Genomic DNA, 19211 nt, shown 5'->3' on the forward strand with positions numbered 1-19211 from the left:
AGTGTATTCAGGTCTGACACTGTCCCATAATGCAGGATATTTCTTTAATTTTTGGCCAAATCAAAGCGAAATTAATGTTATTGATTGAATGTTCTCTGTTATAAACACCAGTAGAATAATCCATTTTATAATCTGTGTTCTATCAGCTGCAGCACCAGCAGGGTAAACGGACCTGACAGCAAATCAGAGCCAAACATAAAAACATATTTATGTGATTTCTGCAACTAAATACATGTCTGGTTCCCATAGCAACACGATGCATACAAGCGTGTGATGCTGTAACTACACGGCTTCATTCAGTGATATTAGTAATGCACAGCTCAGCATGTTTGCAGATAAAACACACTCCCTCAGCTGAGAATCTGCATCGCTCATAAATAATCATCAGCAAGCGATTTGGTTAAAGGGAGACGCTCCTTCCAGCCGATTTAAATACCAGACTGTGAACATAACCTGCTCCCTACCAGGTTAGCTCCACAGCATCAGTTACCATGGAGATCGAGCAGGTTAAACGAGAGCCCCCTTTGTGAAAACTCTGACTTTAAGCTCAACATACCTCGCTAATCTCACCTCGTAGTACAGCCCTCAGCTCAGCTGTGCAGCATCAGTGACCATGATGACTTAGCCAAGTTTAAAAAAGTAAAATAAAATTGTGACATTGAAAGCTTTGGCTTAGGTTCAGCATACCTCTCCAGCCCATTAATCTTGCTTCGCGGTATAGAGCGTAGCGGCGTTACAATCACTCAGCACATATGATTCCCTTTTTTCCTCGATGCACCATCGTTGTTATCCTATCAGCACCAGTAATTCCGTTCTTTTTCAGGTTTCTGATGGGCCAACACGGCTTTAGGGTTAGAGTTATATCACTGCCTGTTGTTTTGGCATCTCTTGACAGCGCTTCAATTGTGTTTTGGTGTTTTTATGGTCAAAGCCTCGAAGGCCTGGAAAGAACAGGACACAGGGGCAAAGAGGATGGAAACATGGCAAGAGCCCCGACACGACTGCTGATTGTATGGACTAAGACAGGAAGTATTCACTGCTAAATGATTTATTGCCAGAATGTTTTAATAAAGTAATTACATTAATCACTCAGTGCTATCCTCTGTCTCTGTACTACATTTCATTTTCATATGGTAATGACACTCTGCTTTACTTTACTGCTAACCTGATTAGAAATGACTACTGTTCGTTCCTAAACCAGAGCTGCATTTATCCCCACAATAGATATTCATGAATGTTCTGCTTTCCTCCATGCTATCACAATGTGGGTATTGATCCACATTTCTAAGTGAGATGTTTTTTCCAGAGTTTGCTGAAATCAAAATTTCAAAAATTGATGATGTTGAGGTAAAGTTTTTAAGACATGCTTCTAGTTTCTTTGACCTTGCGTGTCAAAAGTAAAAATCGGACAACAATTATAAAATATTTAGGCTGGCCAAACAGTGGGTGAACTAGTATTTGCTGCTGCATAATATCGGGTTAGAACTTGGCTGTGCACCTGGAATTTGTCTGACAACACAGAGAGAACATTACAAAAAGAGAATATTGACTCTACAATGAATTACCGGCACAGTGGGCTGAAAGACATATTTTCAGATCTCTATTTGCTTGCTTGTTGACATGAGAAGTCTGAGACCAATGAGTTCAGGTTGCATAAAGACTGATTGCAGGAGGAAACCCATAAGCATGTTACATCTTGGTTAATTTAGACAAAAACTGAACCATTGTTGTAATTATGTAATAATTAAACAAACATGATGTAATATGTCATGCTGGCTAGTCTTCTCCTCATGTTTAATATTTATCCAAAGCTCAGCTAAACTGACTGCTCGCTGTAGTTTTATGTTTATTGTATGGACATGAGGGTGATAGGGCATTGTTTTGGCAGCACACAAGAAATGAATTTCCTTTATCATCTTGTACTAAATTGAAATGCGTACTGAAGGAGTGCTGAAGTCATGGCACAATATTTTAAGGAACTTCCTGGGGTTTGCTCTCCATCATCTCAGACATATCCCAAAGTAGCAAAACAAGCCAATCACCAATAAATCCCACCAATGCTGTCTTCTAAAGTCGTTATTCCATCTTTTTAGTTGTTGCAGATATCAAAAAACTACAGTGTTCTGACTTATTCTGCCAATATGTCTGAGCTAGCTGGGACCCCAACCTACTGATGGAAAATGGCTTTCCTGTGAGATAGCTAAACACATAAATATTCCATAAATAAAAACAATCTTTCTTGTCTAAATATGGAGCAACCATGACTGTATAGAAAGGATGGACGTAGCCTACAGGTCGGAATTGACACCAATGCAGAAGTGACTTGAATTCACATTCTTTTCAATGATCAGCAGGGGGCGCCTTCTCTGGTTGCAAAAATAAGTCCAATTGTATCAAAATGTATGAGAAAAGGACCACACGTCAGGAAGCATTTTCCTAATGAGTTTATAATCTCAACTGATAGTTTCAAGTCTCCTTTAATGTAGCAGGATAACTTTGTAAAAAATTATGGTTCCATGTAGAGTAGACGATAAATCTTGGTGTGCTTTGGGGAGTGGTTACCTGTTAAGTAAGAAGATGCTGCCATATGGACGTGCGTAGTGTCCTGAGTTCTGAATCAGATCCACCATTTCCTGGTCATTTGTCATGTCTGGTTTCAAAAAGTCAAAATGGCCAAGTTCCAAACTAGAAGCTTCAAAACAGTATACAGGTAATAGGTGATGTCACAACAGCTACGCCAATATTTTTTTGTCAACAGTCCATGGCCACACTCTGTCCTGTTCAGAACAACTCTGTTGCAAGGTTACAGGTGTCAGTGTGGTTTCCTACAAGTTCTGTTTTCACTTCCAACTCTCTCCATTTTCTTACATTAATCCACAGTTGTGTCGAGGCAGCAGCAGGTTAAGCAGGTCATTCCAGATGTCCCTCTCCTCTGTAACGTTTTGTAGCTCCTCTTTGGGGATCCCAATGTGTTCCCAGGCCAGATGAGATATTAATTCCTCCAGTGAGTTCTGGGTCGACCCCGGGGTCTTGTCCTAGTTAGCTATGCATAGAAAACCTCCAAAGGAAAGCACCCAGCAGGCATCCTAATCAGATACCCGAACCACCTCAGCTGGCTTCCCTGAAGCGAAAGGGCGCCCTCTGAATGTCCGAGCTCCTCGGTCTGTCTCTAACCCTGAGCCCAGCCACCCTGCTGAGGAAACTCATTTCAGACTGGGTGCGATGCAAGCTGGGTGGCAGGCAGGGATGGACCTGGGTGTGCTGACCTCTGGCATCGAAGACTAGTTCTTGGGACATAAAAAAAACAAAATAGCAAGCATGTTTTCCAAAGGTTGAACACCTATTTTATTGTTTTTGTTTTCGGAGTGTTCCTTGATATGTTTCTACATTGCTTACAAGTGTAGGGATTTTCTCATGTGTGTGTAGCTCTTCCATTGTGCATTGTTATACAATATAACACTGTTGTACAGTAGTGTCCGCTAACAAATACATACATTATGCAAAACTGTCCTATAAAGAATATTTTACTGTCTAATGGGTTCTATGTGGATGCCTTACATACTCAAAACATGGCTAGAATTATTATAAGTAGAGGAACAGTGGCTGGGACACGATGATGAGAGCACTTGTCTCGGTTTGATCCTTGATTAGATAATTTTGGTGCAACATCTCTTTACGAGTCTCATCAGTAAAGTGTTCAAATGCAAATGATTTACTGACAAGACTTGTGAACTCATACATCCAACAATCATTTGCTTTTAAATTTTGGCCACCAGTGTGACCAGCCACAACCATAAGACAACCAACGTTCAACTATTTGATAGTGGCACTGAGAGACAGAAGAATGTAGAAACCACAAAAACCGAGAGGTAGGCACAGTAAGAATCCTGACAACAGGTTGTGTGCTGTTGAAGCCCAACCTGAACCCCGCTGAGGCCAAGACGACTAATTGTTAATTAAGCCGTGCTGATGAAAAAGAGCTCAAGTGTAAATGAATGTGTCAGTCTGAAGAAGCACTCAGACACACCTTTTACCCCCACAAAGGAAAATCAGCATTATTTTAAACTTGACAGTGCACTCCAGCAGTTCAGAACGACTGATTATTATTCACGGTGAAATTGAAGTTCGGATGTTGCTGGTAAAAAAAGAGAGTGGGATGAAAAGAAAGAAAGAAAGAAAGAAAGAAAGAAAGAAAGAAAGAAAGAAAGAGGAGGAAGAAGATTAGGTATAAATCATGGGAAACAGTGGAGAAGTCTGAGGCTTTTGGTTGAAATGTGTGCATGTCAGTGGAATGTGCTGGTGAAATAAATTGCAGCTTGGGGCAGAAGGTAGATAGAGGGGAAAAATATGAAAAGAAATCACCAACTTTTTTTTTGAAGTTGAATAAAAAATGACCGCAGCTCCTTTTTCTGAACAAAATCCACTGAGACTTTTGTGATGTTTAGCTGTCTTATCAATGATGCAATCCTCGTCATCTACAGTATCTAGCCTTTGCCCGCTCCCGTGGCCTGGGGGCAGGACTTGGGCAGGTTTAGGGCAATGTCCCTGAGACTGTCTCTCTCCTCCCTGATCTCCTGTATGTCCTGTTCAATGAGGGACAGCCGGTTCTGCTGTTCCTTAGCGGCCGAGTGCAGCTTCTGAATCTTGGAGCCCAGCGTGGGGCTCTCCACGCTCCCGCGCAGCATGCTCAGACGGCGCGCTGTCTCGTTCAAGATCCGGTCAAATCGCTCCAGTGGCACGCTCCCATCTGGTAAAAAAAACGTGCAAAAGAGAGGACAGATGGAGAAAGAATAAACCACAGACAAAAAGACTTAGAAAGATTTGCTTTTCCACACTGTGGCTCCGATATCAGGGATTCAAATCATGCATCAGCCTGCATGATGACCTAATTACAGTGATGTGGTCATTATCCTTTCAGGGCATGTTAACATATTGACCACAAGTGCCAAATCCTTGCCTTTCTGGTTAATTATACAAATTACACATTTCATTATACAAGAGAATGTTTGAATGAGGGTGTGAATAGGGCACATAATACTAGGTCAGAAACATAGAGCTACAATTTTTTAAATACACTTGAAATTTTCCATAAAGAAGCTGCTGCTTGGCCTCGTGAGCAGCCGCTGTTCTTGTTTTACCGTCGGGATAAAAAATCTGGGAAATATTTCCATGTTAAATGAGGCATTAAAAGGCACAGAGCTCTTCAGTGATATGACATTTAAGGTATAATGAAGATTAATGGGTTTTATAGACAGAGATGACTAAAAAGTAGCTACGGTGAAAATCATCTGGAGAGTGACTTACCAATCTTGCTGATTAGCTCAGTTAGTGTAAGAGAATAGGCCTGTAGCTTGAGCTTGGCTGCCTCCATGTCTTCCTTTATGCCGGTCAGGGACACCTCAGGCTGGGGATAAGAAGACATAGACTAGAAACAGTCGTCTGAGCTGCACACACAGGGACGGCGGATCAATATGCACAGATTTCGCTGTGCAAATGTGTAGATGGCTGTATGGCTGTGTTAAATACCTCTGAAGCGATCTGGGAGTTTGCCTTGTCAGTTAGCAGCTCCTGTGCAGACAGCTGCTCTAAAGCAGAGTCTATATGTGAGCTAAGGTGAGCAGAGGCAGTCCTGGTATGCTTGGCCTGGGTCAGAATGGCTTTGGATTCCTGCACAGAAAAATGCAACAATGAAAGGTGGCTTCTGACGACTGGAAGTATGTTGATTATTTCTAGAGCTGGACTTAGAGTCAGTCTGTAATGCACAGTGCAGGTACAGTGGTCTGACCTATCTGAGCTTTACAACTCAAACACGTCCACGATGAGGATGCTAACGTGCAGTAATGTCCACCATGTTTACCTTTTTTTATTTGGCATGCTAACATTTGCAAATGAGGACTAAAGCACAGCTGAGGTTAACAGGAAGGATGTTAGTCACGCAAGAATGTGGTCACAAGTCACAGTTTTGGACAAACTAGGAATCTGAACTGACGATGGCACGAGATGAACAGTTAATGTCCCCTCTGGTAAAAATCCTGTTTATTTTAATTGTTAATGTACCTCTGTGGTGCTTTTTTGATATACTCATATATGTAAAAGAGCAGTTATTCCCTTGGTTGACAATTTCAACCTTGAAATGCAGGCTCACCTCAAACACTCCCCTTTCTTGCCGTACATCTGTAAATGCCTTTCTGCCCTGCACTCTTGTTCATTTAATGTGCTGTACACCACCTTTAATCCCTCTTCTTCTCTTTCATGCCTCTCTCCTCTTTTCTTTAGGGCGTTGCAGCTGCCATTTACTTTACTTCTCATCACATCTATATTCTCACTTAAACAATCATGTGCATGTCATTGATGTGGTTCTTGGTGCTGTCCTTGGTTGGGGAAACTGCGGCGCAATGATGCCTGTCTCAAAAACACAGAAACTGACTTCTGGGATTTCAAACCTAACAAACTCAAAGAATTGTTCCTGTCGACTTGTGGGGTGTCATTATTTTTCTTCAGAATTGGTTTAAACATGTATGGCTGAATTACAGTAATACATCTTGCTGTTGTGTAGGTGAGCTGGTGTGCCCGAGTTGCAGCGAGTGAAGAGCGAGGCAGGGATTAATAGATCTGCACATTCTAGTGGAATAGTGGACATTTAAAGGCAGGAAAGGTTTATCTTCAGAAATATGTTTGGAGGAGAGAAGGTGAGGCCTTTAACCTGAAGAACACCACACCTACTGTCAAGCACGGTGGTGGAAGTATTATGCTTTGGGGGCTGTTTTACTTCTTTACAAAAAGGAAATAGAATAATGAAGAAGAAGAATTACCTTCACATTCTTCCCAATGTTTTCTATGACACTTGTGTGTCAGTGATCCCATCATCGAAAATTCAGAGAGATTGGAGTTATTGGAAACTCAAGGCTGCCATGATACACATCAAGTTTATGCAAAAAAAAAATCACAAGTGTATGTCTTCAGATTTTGAATGGGAAAAATACTTTACATTTGTGAAGAAAGTGCTCAAGGTCTGATTCATTGATGTAACCCTCGTGAGCTATGCATGGATGTTTGTGTGTAACAGGGTCAGTGACGCAACACTGGTTGTGGGTCAAATATATATGCATTATTGTATTCGTAATACATAACAAACCATATATATTTAACTTTTTTTTTTTATTATATGTATTGCTATAATTACACAAAGTTTGGTGTACCTTTACTGGGGGGTCCCGGTACCCTGACATACACTTCCAGCCCCCCACCCTGACCTATAACTGAGCTTTACTCGCCTTACCTCTCCCCTTTTGTTCATGTGTTCTGTACAAGAGGTAAGCGAGATTTGTAATTTGTGTGTCTTAATGTAATATAATTATACTTGAGAGTTCACTTTTCCGGTCTAATATAATTATCTATTGTACAGATTTTGTGAATTGACGCTAGATCTTGTATGTTGTTTCCTTTTTAGCGGCTGTCAAGGTATGTGCTCCGTCTTGTACTGTACATCTACTGTGAATACGCTGAATGCTGCCCGCCTTATGCAACGCCCTTTTGTTCATGCGTTCTGTACGAGAGGGGTACATATTTTGTGAAGATCTTCTGTTTTTTTTTTTATTGGCTGTCAAGGCGGCGAAGCTGTCAAGGTCTGTAATAAACGGAGATCGCCTCCAAAAGAAAGTCTCGGCTTTGAATACACAACCCAGAGAACTGAATCCACCGGCTACATGCGCAGTGCTACACTCACGAAAAGCCATCAGGGCTTTCTTGCTGTTCAAACTTAAATACCTCTCATTACTAAACCCTGCATAGACATTATTCTGGTCATACGTGTGACATCCTGTTTCACGTAAAATAAATAACATTACACAAGTTAAAGACGTCAACTGCTGTTTGCTGTGAATTAAAGACAACATGATTCTAAGACATGACCGTCAAGAATGTGAACCTCATGGTGGTAGGCGATGAAAAGCCAGGTGATCACTAGAGTCATTCTATGGAGAACACGTATCAAGTTTGAAGGCGATCCACAGATACCTTTGCCACAGTATGGGCCGTTTGTTCTGCCTCCTTAGTCGTGTTGCTTGAGAGGCTGGAGTTTTCCAAAGCTGGCTTTAGCATCTTCTCAATCTGAGAAACCCTTCTCCTGACATCAACTAAGACCTTTTCCTCTAAGGGTTTCTCCTTCTTCATTGCAGCCCTGGTCTGGGCCTGCCGACGGGGCCACTCCGCCACCATGTCTGAATGGAGAACGGGAGGAAAGCTTTTAGGATTAAGATGGAATCAAGGCTGGACTGAGCTAAAAAAAAAAAAAAATACTCAAATGGATCATTGTTTACAGGCTGAATTTTATTTTCATTATTTATCCTCTGCTTATTCTGCATTACTCTACTATTCTATCAATAACAGTCCAAGCAAAAAAAACAAAACACTCAAGATTCCCTTCACGTATCACAAACAGTCGATATTTCAATCATGAAGTTTAGGCTGCAAAAATGCTCAGAACACTCCACTTCATTACATTTTCCACATAAGCTTCTTTTTCCCCCTAATGCATGACAAACAGGTCAAAACATTACAATAGCGATGACATTTTTATTATAGTCATACTTGAGTCTGTTACTCCTAATGATTTTTTTTCATCTCAGAGCTTGGCATTTCAATTTGAGTAAAATAATTCAGTCGGACATTCAACAAAAACAATAATTCCAGACAGATATATAAATAGAGAGACGGCAGAGACTCACTTTCCAGTTGTTTGTGCAGGGCGATGGCTTCTGATTCCACCTCTTTCCCTGTCACTACGGATGACAAAGCCGCAACCTTGGCCTCTTGAGCATGAGCGTGCAGCTTCAGAGAGAGACAAGTAGGATGAAATATTGTGTCAGTGAAGCCAAGTGTACTGAAGGCATGCACCAAGGCTTATCAAAAGCTTTAATGCAGCGTAAACTGGTGGGAGGACAGCGCACGGTCAATTAACAGAGTCTGCTGAGTCTACAGCCGTGCTATGCTTCGGCACAGCGGTGTTTGGGGCTAAATACTAATATCAGGCTCACTGTGATAATGCCGTCATGTTGTTGTCAACAGATTTGATATTTACCTTGTTCACTTTAGTTTAGGATGACAGCACACTATCATGAGCCACGCGGCCAATAATGACGCCCATTAGAGGCGCAAAGTCACAGAACTGGAGTCACATCCAGCAACTGCTATTTTTCTGTCAGAACTTTTTTTTTGTGCAACCATTTCTTCCCATATAGATGTATTTTAACAAACACCTCATTCAAACACATGCAGTAAAGTAGTTTGATCGACCACTAAATATATTTACAGTGATTTTGTTGCAATTCAAAGATGTACAGTGCTGTGAAATAAGAATTTGCCCCCCTTCCAGATCAAAAATAATTTTGATATAAGACAAAGATAATCCAGGAAAACACACAATGATGATTTCATTAACTGAAGGAGAAATCTTGCTCTATGTGAAAAAGTAACTGCCCCCTTAGCTACCAATCTACTATATGCTCAAATTAATTTGTCAGTTGGGTTCAGTTTCATCAGCCACATTTACGTATGATTACTGCCAGGCTTGTTATATCTAAACATCACTTAAATTGAACCTGTCTGGCATTGTGAAGTAGCTAAATGGTCTCAAAAAGCAGCTCATGATGCCATGTTCTCAAGAGATTCAAGAAAAGATGCCAAACAAAAGTCATTGACATGCATCAGTCTGGAAAGGGTTATAAAGCCATTTCTAAAGCTTTAGGACTCCAGAGAACCATGGTGAGAACCATTATCCACAAATGGAGAAAACATGGAACAGTGGTGAACCTTCCCAGCAGTGGCCGGCCAACCAAAATTTCTCCAAGAGCATGTCGATATCTTATCCAGGAGGTCACAAAAGAACCCAGACAAACATCAAAAGAACTGCAGGCCTCCCTTGCCTCAGTGTTCACGATTCCACAATAAGGAAAACGCTGGGTGACAATAGCATAAGTGGGAGAGTTGTAAGGCACAAACCCCTCCTGACCAAAAAGAACATAAAGGCTTGTCCTGCAATTGCAAAAAAAATAACTGGATGAGCCCCAAGACTTTTAAGACAACATGCTGTGGACTGATGAGTCAAAGGTGGAACTTTTTGGAAAACATGGGTCCAGTTACATCTGGCATAAAGCAAAAACTGCCCTCCCAAAGAAGAACATGATACCAACAGTGAAACATAGTGGTGGTAACATCATGGTTTAGGCCTGCTTTGATTCCACAGGACCTAGACTACTTCCCATATTTGGTGGAGCCATGAATTCTGCTCTCGATCACAAAATCCTCCTGAAGAATATCCACCCATCATTCATAACCGAAGGTTCAAGCGCAAATGAGTAATGCTAAATCACAATGAACCCAAATCACACAAGCAAGGCCACCTATGAATGGCTCAAAAAGTACAAAATAAAGGTTTTGAAGTGGCCGAGTCAAAGTCTGGACTTGAATCCAACTGAGATGCTGTGGAAAGCAGCGCTGATCTAAGGTCGATCTGTTTTGGGGTGCTTTATATGAGCCTTATTAACAATGAAAAAAGCATAACTTTAGCAACTGTTGAGTTCATTTTTAAATAAATTGTGTATAACATAAAAAAGCTTAATAGATATGTATATTTGTCCTCAACTAACTGTACATGGCAGTCTTACCTGCAAAACATAGGAGTGAGTGACTAACAAAATTGCTTAAAACGAAAAAAATAATGAGACATTCCACTACCCTAATGTCAGTAACGGTCTCAACCTGGCAACCACAAGAAAAATAATCCAGCTTTGCCACTATACGTAGCACAAAAACGCAAAATACAACCGAGGCTGATGGCATCAGTCACTTTTGCAGGAAACTGCTTGCAGCACACAGTGGGAAAAAGTGAAATTTTGACCAGATGATGGCGCTAAATCAAGAAACGAGTGCAGTAATTGCAAGTAATAATAATGACGAGAGAAGAGCATTGGTACAAAATGTCAGGAAAATACATCAAATAGTTAAACGGTAATGGCAGAGGATGTACCGTAGTTACAGAGTTGATCCTCTGGGGAGCACGAATGTTAATGAAACAGCTGTTATTGAGGTTTCAGTCTGGATTAAAGTGGTGGACTGACAGGTTTCACCACTGAATTGTTCCACAAACACTGGTAATAACAACCTTTACACACACACACACAAACACACACACACATAAAAATCAGTCATAGTAGCTACCTTGTTAATGTCATCCACTGTCTCCAAGCTCTTATTGGCTGCCTGGAATAACGGCTCCATCTCCTCTCTGATTTTACCGATGAAATTGTGCTTGGTCTGAATCTGCTGGTCCAGCTCCTCCGTCTGTTTCACCAATTTCTCAGCCCGCTAAACAGAAACAGAAAGCGGTGGTTAGAACAAGCCTTTTCTTCTTTTTATTTATTTATTTATTTTGCTTTCTCGATCACTCTCGTTAAACCCTCATATGGCTATTTACAAGAGTCACATTAGCTTATTTCAGTGTCATTTTACAGTGTTTTGTGCGCTCAGAGATGCTGCAGTGGTTAATCACCCCTCTCTGGAACAACATGTGCCCCATGAGCAGCAGAATCTGCCAGAATCTTCTCTCCTGTGCCTACTCAGTGTCGCTCACTGCTTGCCAAGTGTTAAATCAAGAAAAAAAAATTAAGTGCGTTTCATTTCCCACTCTTCAAAAATACCTATGTCTCCATAGGAGCTTAGTTAAAAGAACCAGAGTGGTTTCTTATATAACATGCTATTAACACAGTTCTAATTGGAACATGATGATTCACTCAATGGTCTCCTATGTAACATATTAACGTATTAAATTCCGTTTTTACACTGCAGGTGATGTCAAAACTGACCTCTGTTGTGTAGTTGGCTGGATGTGTCTGGTTCAAGTGCGTCTGGTCGGCCTCCGGTGATGGACTGGCATCCGTCAGCTGATGTAAGGATGATGTGATGTTACCCAGAGCAAGCTTTAAACCGGCAGCATCCTCCTCCAGGGCCAGCTGCTCGGCAACGGTATCGTTCAGCTGCATTGTCAGGTTTTCCTTCTGCTGCTGCATTTGTGTTATTCTGAGTAAGAAAGAAGAGAAGATTTAGCAAAATGTAAAAGTAATAACCACTTAGAAAAGAATTACGGTGTCTTCTACTCATTTGATTTGTTAGCGTCAGGACGCTGCAGATCTCATTAGAGCTTCACATGTATCGTGCATCATTCACCACCTTCAGTTTAATATTTTAAGGAAGATACATTTAAAAAGGTTCCCACTGTGCCATATTGCAATCAATATAGGTTTGGGAACAAGGCAATACGGCTTGTTAAAGGTGAGTAAAGAGGAATAAAGAGAAGGTGACATTGTGCAAAGAAATCATGATGAATTCGTGAAAGGTGTTAGGCACAGTGCAGTAGATGCTAAAGTGCCATTTTTATCACCTCCACAGCTGTAATGACATCCAATCTGTTTTGCCTCCACAGAGCAGATACACAAAAATTACAGTATGTGTCAACCCATCTTTTTTTCCTCTCTCTTTTTAAATTCTGTGTGCACAACAACTGCACGTTGGCTCTCCTTGGCTGCTAAACATCGTTCTTTTTCACATTTTTAAGAATTTTAACATGTTTTGCCAGAACAGTGGAATGCGTGAAAATAGTGCTTTGCAGTTGTTTTTTTGTGTCCCCAACGTTGCTCTTGCAGCAGGGCTCTAAATGTAATGAGACAACAGTGCAAAAACACCTCTAAGAATTATTTCTACCAGTGTGTACAATATGTAGTCGTTTTCCCCCCCAAAACATTCTGATATTAGACTGTGACGATTGATGCAGCAGCGTTTAAGTAACGTTTTCTGATTGTAGCTGGTCAAGGTTGAGCTAGTTTAAGCTGCTTTAAATACAAACAAAAATGTATATTGTAGTGATGCGTGATATTAAAATTTCTGGCCGATACCGATATCCGGTATTAAGATTTCTGATATCGTCGATAACTGATGTTACCGATGTTGATATTCAATTTTTGTTCACACCAAAAAAATGAGTATAAGTAAGGACTGTGAGAACGTGAAAACTATTCAGAAGAAGCCCATACCAAATTAGACCACATAGTCTTCTTTATTACGTAACAAAAGTAAAACATATTTTAAATATTTAACGTTGAAGTCCAGGACCATTTAAATAAAAACATCTGTGAAATAGCACCAATATCAAATGTAGAGATGAAGGCTCTAATATTAGACAATCATCGGTTTTTCAGATCGGCTAAATCTGTTCATCAGACCGATACCGATATATTGGAAACAACACGAATATCAGCTGATACGGATGTGGTCGCCACTATATCATGCATCCCTAGTATTTTCATTTTTGGACTTTTGTCTAATGTGTGTTGTCTTGTGAATTACTTAATAATCTTACCTTTTCTTCCCTGGCATGTTTTGGGATCTTTAAAAATGCTTGAAGTAATTTGTGCCTGATGCGGTTTTTCATTGAAATTAAATTTAAAGAGCCCAAACTTATGTGTAATTTTATTTTTGGGGTCTACTAGAATGTGTTTAGGGCTGCAAGGTGATGCAGTTGGTAGAACTGTTGCCTCGCAGCAAGAAGGTCGCCGGTTCTCCCCATGCAGTGTGGGTTCTCTCTGGGTTCTCCAGCTTCTTCCCACAAGTCCAAAAACATGTTAAGGTTAATTGGTGATTCTAAATTGTCTGTAGGCGTGAATGTGACCCTAAGTCAGCTGGGATAGACTCCAGCCCCCCCGTCACCCTTGTGAGGATTAAGCGGTGTATAGATAATGGATGGATGGATAGAATGTGTTTACATGCTTCAATGTTGACAAAGAACATTCTCTTTCTCAGACTGTATATTGCTGCATCTTTTACCAGAAATTTTCTGTTCTAGTTTCTGTCTCTTTAAGGCTTTCAAAAAGTGCAGTGTTCTCTGACTGGTCAGACGGCCTGACAAAAGCGAGGCAACCTTGGTAAGCCTAAATCTGTGAGTTAAGAAAGAAAGACCCAAAAGAAGAAGCAGCTCTGGTAATGAAATAATGGCGGACGGCGAGCAAACTGAAACTAGCCACTAAGCAGGCTCTATGTAAATGTGTTACACTGTGATGTAGATGAGTACCAGAAGAAAAGCCTGGATTTTAAACCAGGCGTTTCAGGCAGGTAAGGAGCGGTGTTTTCTGTTGGAGAGAATAACTCCCTCTGGCGTGGACCTTGTAAGTTTGCAGACCTTTTACATTCACAAAAATCAGCTCCACCAGGAAAGGGAGAAACCCAAAAGCATAACATAGGCTCTTTAAAATGGAAATACAGAAACTTTCCTCTTTTGGCAGATGAATGCTGCTAGACACTGCATCATTTTTTTGTAAAGGTTTTCCAAGCCGAAAGGGTTGCAAACCGCCGCTTTAATCGTTCAAGAGTAACACCCCCGAAAAGCTCCGTTTGCGCTCATCTTCAGTGATTTAGCGTTTCACCTTGCTGTAGTGGCATACACTTGTTCTCTAAGACCCAGTGACATCAGTGCTAGATGGTCCAGGGTATATGGTCAGATTAGAAACAGCCTTTAATCTTCCAACCAAAGAGGGAAATAAACCACGGCTTGGCGTTGTGCTGCTCTTCAACAACGCGCTATATTTCAACAGCTCAACAAAGGCCTTTATGTGAAACCTTAATATGAAAATTAATTATAGCTGTTAAATACGTAGAGTGGAGTAAAACCTCAAAACTGGATTTAACAATGGTGCTTGAGAAGAGAAGTGTGTTGCTTTTTTTGCCACTGGATATAAACACAGAGGGTGATAGTTAGTAAAAGTATGTAATTTTAAATAAACGTCCCTGGTGAGGACAATCTTGATATCGCTGAGACTTAGTACGAGTCTATTGTTAGAGGCAGGTTGAATACTTTTGTCATTTTCTGATTGGAGAGCCTCCTGCCTATAAAATGCCTCTGATCTGCTTAAGTACCAACACATGGGGAAATATGTGCGGGAAATGCAATTTTATGCCTCCCATCTGTGCATAAACTGCTCACTTCACATCCTATAAAATGACACGCACACACTGACGTGCAGCAGCGCTCCTGAAGATGAACAGAACTCTCCTGAATCTAGCTGACTACTGTTAGAAGGGGGTAATCAATTTTGAGCTCCTCGCTTCTTGCACTCATCATGGCCACTGGAGGGCTTTTTGCATCATTCTGTCTAGCATTCAGGATAATCCTCAGAGCAATCACACGCTAGGAGATGCAGTGAGCGTGCGGCAAATCCAAGAAAGCAATAGGCTTACAGTGGAGAGAAGCTGTCCCCCTGTGGCTAAATGTCTTACTCCTTAACTCCAGCATGCTTTAAAAGGCGGCTGCGGAGAAGAGGACCTTGAGCTGTAATACAGGGATAGGTGCACTTTGTTAGGAATATACTGCAAAAGCGCAATAATCCTGGGACTCATACAGCTTGTTGGGATTTCGCAATAAAGAATGCTTATGTGAGTATTCTGTCTGCTTGTGCTGGTCTGCATGGGCGTGTTGTTTAGCTACTTTTTTTGTGTGTGTGTGCTTACTGCTCTGTTAGGTTCCTGATGTACTCCTCTGTGGAGTTGTCCTGCAGTAGATCCATCAGGAAGCTGAAAGTCTGCTTTGAGGCTCTTACTGCTCTGCTGGCTACGGCCTCAATGTGGTCCGCCGTGTCTCTGTGGCTGCGAGGGAAGAAGAAAAAGGTCGACACAGTGAGAGGAGGAGGAGGAAAAAAAAGGGGAGAAAGCAAGTAACATAGAATAATAGGCCATTACAACTGCCCGAGGAGAGATGAAATAGATTTCAGCATTGATGACTTCCCCTCACTGGATTTCCAGTCCAGATTCCTGTAACCACCACATAATAGTGCTTTGTACTCTGCGCAGCTGAGAACATCGACTCACACTTGTCTAACCGCAACCCAAGTGACATGCTAAAAAAATAATAATAAAAAAAAAAGGATGCCAGGGGAGATGACGTTCCACAGATTACTATGGCGGTCGTTGCTTTTGCTCGACCAATAAAATTGATCGGACTTACCTTTTCATCAGGACCTGTGAGTCGTTGACCATAATGTTCCATTTGTTCGGCCCTGACACCGCCTCAAAAGGAAAGATCTGTGAACAAGTGAGAGAGGGAAAGCCATGTAGTGAGCAGATGTGAGAAATGGAAAAAGGTAGAGATTTCCAACTGTTTTTAAAATCATATGATCTAAAGCCTCCATATAATCTAACCAAAGGTTGTTGGTTTTTTTCACACTCCATCTGACTGTAATTTTTTTTTTTTTTAGACACAGTGGTGTTTGTTTCTCGAGAAATGTTCTGATCTGTGTGAAAGCTGTCAAACCTCGCTGTAATAATCACTTCCTTCCAACAACTGCCACACGAGTCATCGAGTATTATTCATTATTTATTTATTTCTCTCCTATAGATCCCTCTGAGCCTATTTCAAGAACCGCTTCATCCAGACCATCAGCTCGTCTTCCTGTTCCAACCGGACTGCTCAAGATGTTTTATGCTTCGCTAACGCCTACATATTAGATCTGATCAGTTTATCTTTATTACCAGGCTCCGTACTGCACGATTTAAAGGCTCTTGTAATTACACCCCTACATAAAAAAGCCTTTAGACCTTTATCCAGTCTCCCCTATATTTCTAAAATTCTCGAAAAAGCTGTTGCAAATCAATTAAGTGACGATTTGCACATAAATGGTTTGCTTGAAGAGTCAGGATTTAGAGTGGATTCCGTCTCTTTACTCGTCCTGCGAGATCTCGGTGCTGAATTTAACACCACTGATCAAAGCGTTCTATTACAGAGGCTGAAACGAGTCACTGGCATTAAAGGAATCACACTTGGCTGGATTAAATCAAGTTTAGCAAAATAAAAAAAACAACAACAACAATAATCCAGTTGTAAACAGTGATTCATCCACACACAGAAGTTATTTACTTCCACTGCTAGAATTGCTGATTTAATCTTATAGATGCTTCTGTTAGGCAACATTACTGGGAAACACTCCATAGAGTTCCATTATTATGCAGATGACACTCTATTTATTTATTATTGAAGCCAGATGAAACAACTCAGTTAGCAAAATTCTAAATCATGTTTTAAGAACATAAAAGCTTGGTTGACCTGTAATTTTCTTCTTAAACTGAAGTTATTGTATATCACCCTACATACCTCAGAAGCAGACATTCCAACATATTACTCTGGGTGGCACTGCCTTTAGCACCACTTTAAGGCCGCTTGAAGTTATTTTTGACCAGGACATGTCCTTTAATTCACACATAAAGTGGGGCCTTCTGTCATCTGTGCAATACTGTCAAAATATTTGAGCACTTTGCTCTCAGAGTGCAGACCTGTGGTAGCCTTCAGCTGTCAGGCTCCTCTCCGGTGGAAGCAGCTTCCAGTTTGGGAGTTAGACACCCTCTCTAGGTTCAAGATTAGTCTCAAAACTTTCCTTTTTGATAAAGCTTATAGTTAGGATGACCCTGAACCACCTCTTAGTTACGCTGCTGTAGGCCTACTCTGCTACATGATGCACCGAGCACCTCTTCTTCACTGTCGATAGATTTAAGCCCCTATCACATGTCATGAGATGTCTGTGGTTACTGGCCCATCTGCACATCCTTACTGGTCAAAGCAGACCTCTCTGAGTCTGATTCTATTGGGGGTCTCTTCCCTTTAAAAGAGAGTTTTTCTTCCCTAATATAGTTGTTCAAAAGTTAATTGTTGGGTATTGTAATTCCCTTACCTCGCCTCACTATATTAAGTGCCCTGAAATGACTCACATTATTATTTGGCAAGTTGAAATGAAAAAAAAAAAAAATCCAGATAAACTTTCATGAGTCGGCTTCAAAATATGCATTTGGGGTTTGCTAACTAACAATAAAAGTTATATAATGAACCTCTCCACTTAAATGTATGTAATCAAAAAGGTTCAAAGCATGGGCATACAGACGAGAAGAAAAAATACAAAATTAGGTTCTGTACTGATAAATGGAATGTTTATACTGTTGAATACGGAATTCTTCCCAGAGTGACATTTAATTTGAGAAAATGCAAATAAAATAGAAAAAACTACATCAACACCTGACACACAAGCATTTTTTTTTTTTTTTCCATTTTGGGGCGGCTGCTCTGCTTATTAATAAGGAATTAAATTGCTGCTGCTTCAGGCTTAGCCGACTGATAAGGACTATGGAAGTACAGTACACACACACACACACTCAGAAATAGAGAGCTATGTATATATTGGCAAAACAAGCTCACTCATCTCCCCCGAACCTAAATAACATGGCGGGAGTATCCATAATAGATTTCTGCAAGCGTCGTGGAGAGAAGACAGCGAAAAGCCTCCCGGTGGGTGACGAACAAGTTGTTAATTTTAGCGTTCACCAAACAGTCGTTGGGTTTTTCATTTGGAGGCAGGGGTGGAGAAGGGTGGTCGTATGAAAGAGGGGGTTGAAAGAAAGATTGTTTTGCTTTGGGGAGTCTTTGTGGATCTATACAAACGGAGCAGCACCAAGCGCAGTAAACTGCAGCATCGCACAATAAGGACAAAAAAAATCAATCATGTTACATACAATATCAGAATGCTGATTGAATACAGTGGGGCCCAAAAATCTGAGACCTCTAGTAAAGTTCTATTATCATCAGTAAATGTTCAGAAGGATTGACGTCAGGTAGCCGTGGAGGAAATAACAATGGAAAACTTCTTGGTCTCTGAGTAGTTCTTGCAAAGTTCTGATGTCTGCTTGTGCTCAATTTCCGGCTCCAGCATGAATTGTTCTCCTCGAAGATGTAAACCAGAGTTTGTGGGATGCTTGCGAAGAATAGAGTTCTAGAATAGAGTACTACTGTTCCTTGGTCAAAGTGGAGTTGATTCACTGCAAGTGTCCTTCTTTTACGGCTACGAAGCATCAGTAAATAGGTCTTCTTTCCACTCATCCGCAGTTGAATAGTGGTACGTCTTAGCTCACCCTAAGTGTTTGGCCTTGTTTTCCCTCCTGAGAAATGGCCAAGAGATGCAACTCGTCCTCTGAGAGCACCACTAGGCAGCCTTCTGTTCTTTATTTAGCAAATTCTGTATCTGTGATGAAGCTGCTCTTCTGCTCCCCGCTGAAAGCTTGATATATTGATTTTCTTGATGGTGTGGTCACTTTTGGTCTGCCCATATGTGCTATGGATACAACTGATCCTT

At 41.0% G+C, this 19211-nt stretch overlaps 1 protein-coding gene across 1 annotated transcript in view; it reads right to left on the reverse strand.

Annotated features, from left to right (window-relative positions):
- Positions 1–3319: 3319 nt before the first annotated feature.
- lamc3 (laminin, gamma 3) overlaps positions 3320–19211 on the reverse strand; it is a 149180-nt gene continuing 133288 nt past the window's right edge. Inside the window, exons 20-28 of the mRNA XM_008292737.1 lie at positions 16046–16122; positions 15553–15687; positions 11862–12075; positions 11218–11364; positions 8727–8829; positions 8017–8219; positions 5527–5667; positions 5305–5404; positions 3320–4747 (exon numbers count right to left, since the gene is read on the reverse strand). Of these exons, the coding sequence (XP_008290959.1) occupies positions 4485–4747; positions 5305–5404; positions 5527–5667; positions 8017–8219; positions 8727–8829; positions 11218–11364; positions 11862–12075; positions 15553–15687; positions 16046–16122 (1383 nt within the window). The 3' untranslated portion in view covers positions 3320–4484. The remainder of the gene's footprint in view (positions 4748–5304; positions 5405–5526; positions 5668–8016; positions 8220–8726; positions 8830–11217; positions 11365–11861; positions 12076–15552; positions 15688–16045; positions 16123–19211) is intronic.

Source organism: Stegastes partitus, unplaced genomic scaffold (genome assembly GCF_000690725.1).
Source record: "Stegastes partitus isolate 25-593 unplaced genomic scaffold, Stegastes_partitus-1.0.2 Scaffold827, whole genome shotgun sequence".
NCBI lineage: Eukaryota > Metazoa > Chordata > Actinopteri > Pomacentridae > Stegastes > Stegastes partitus.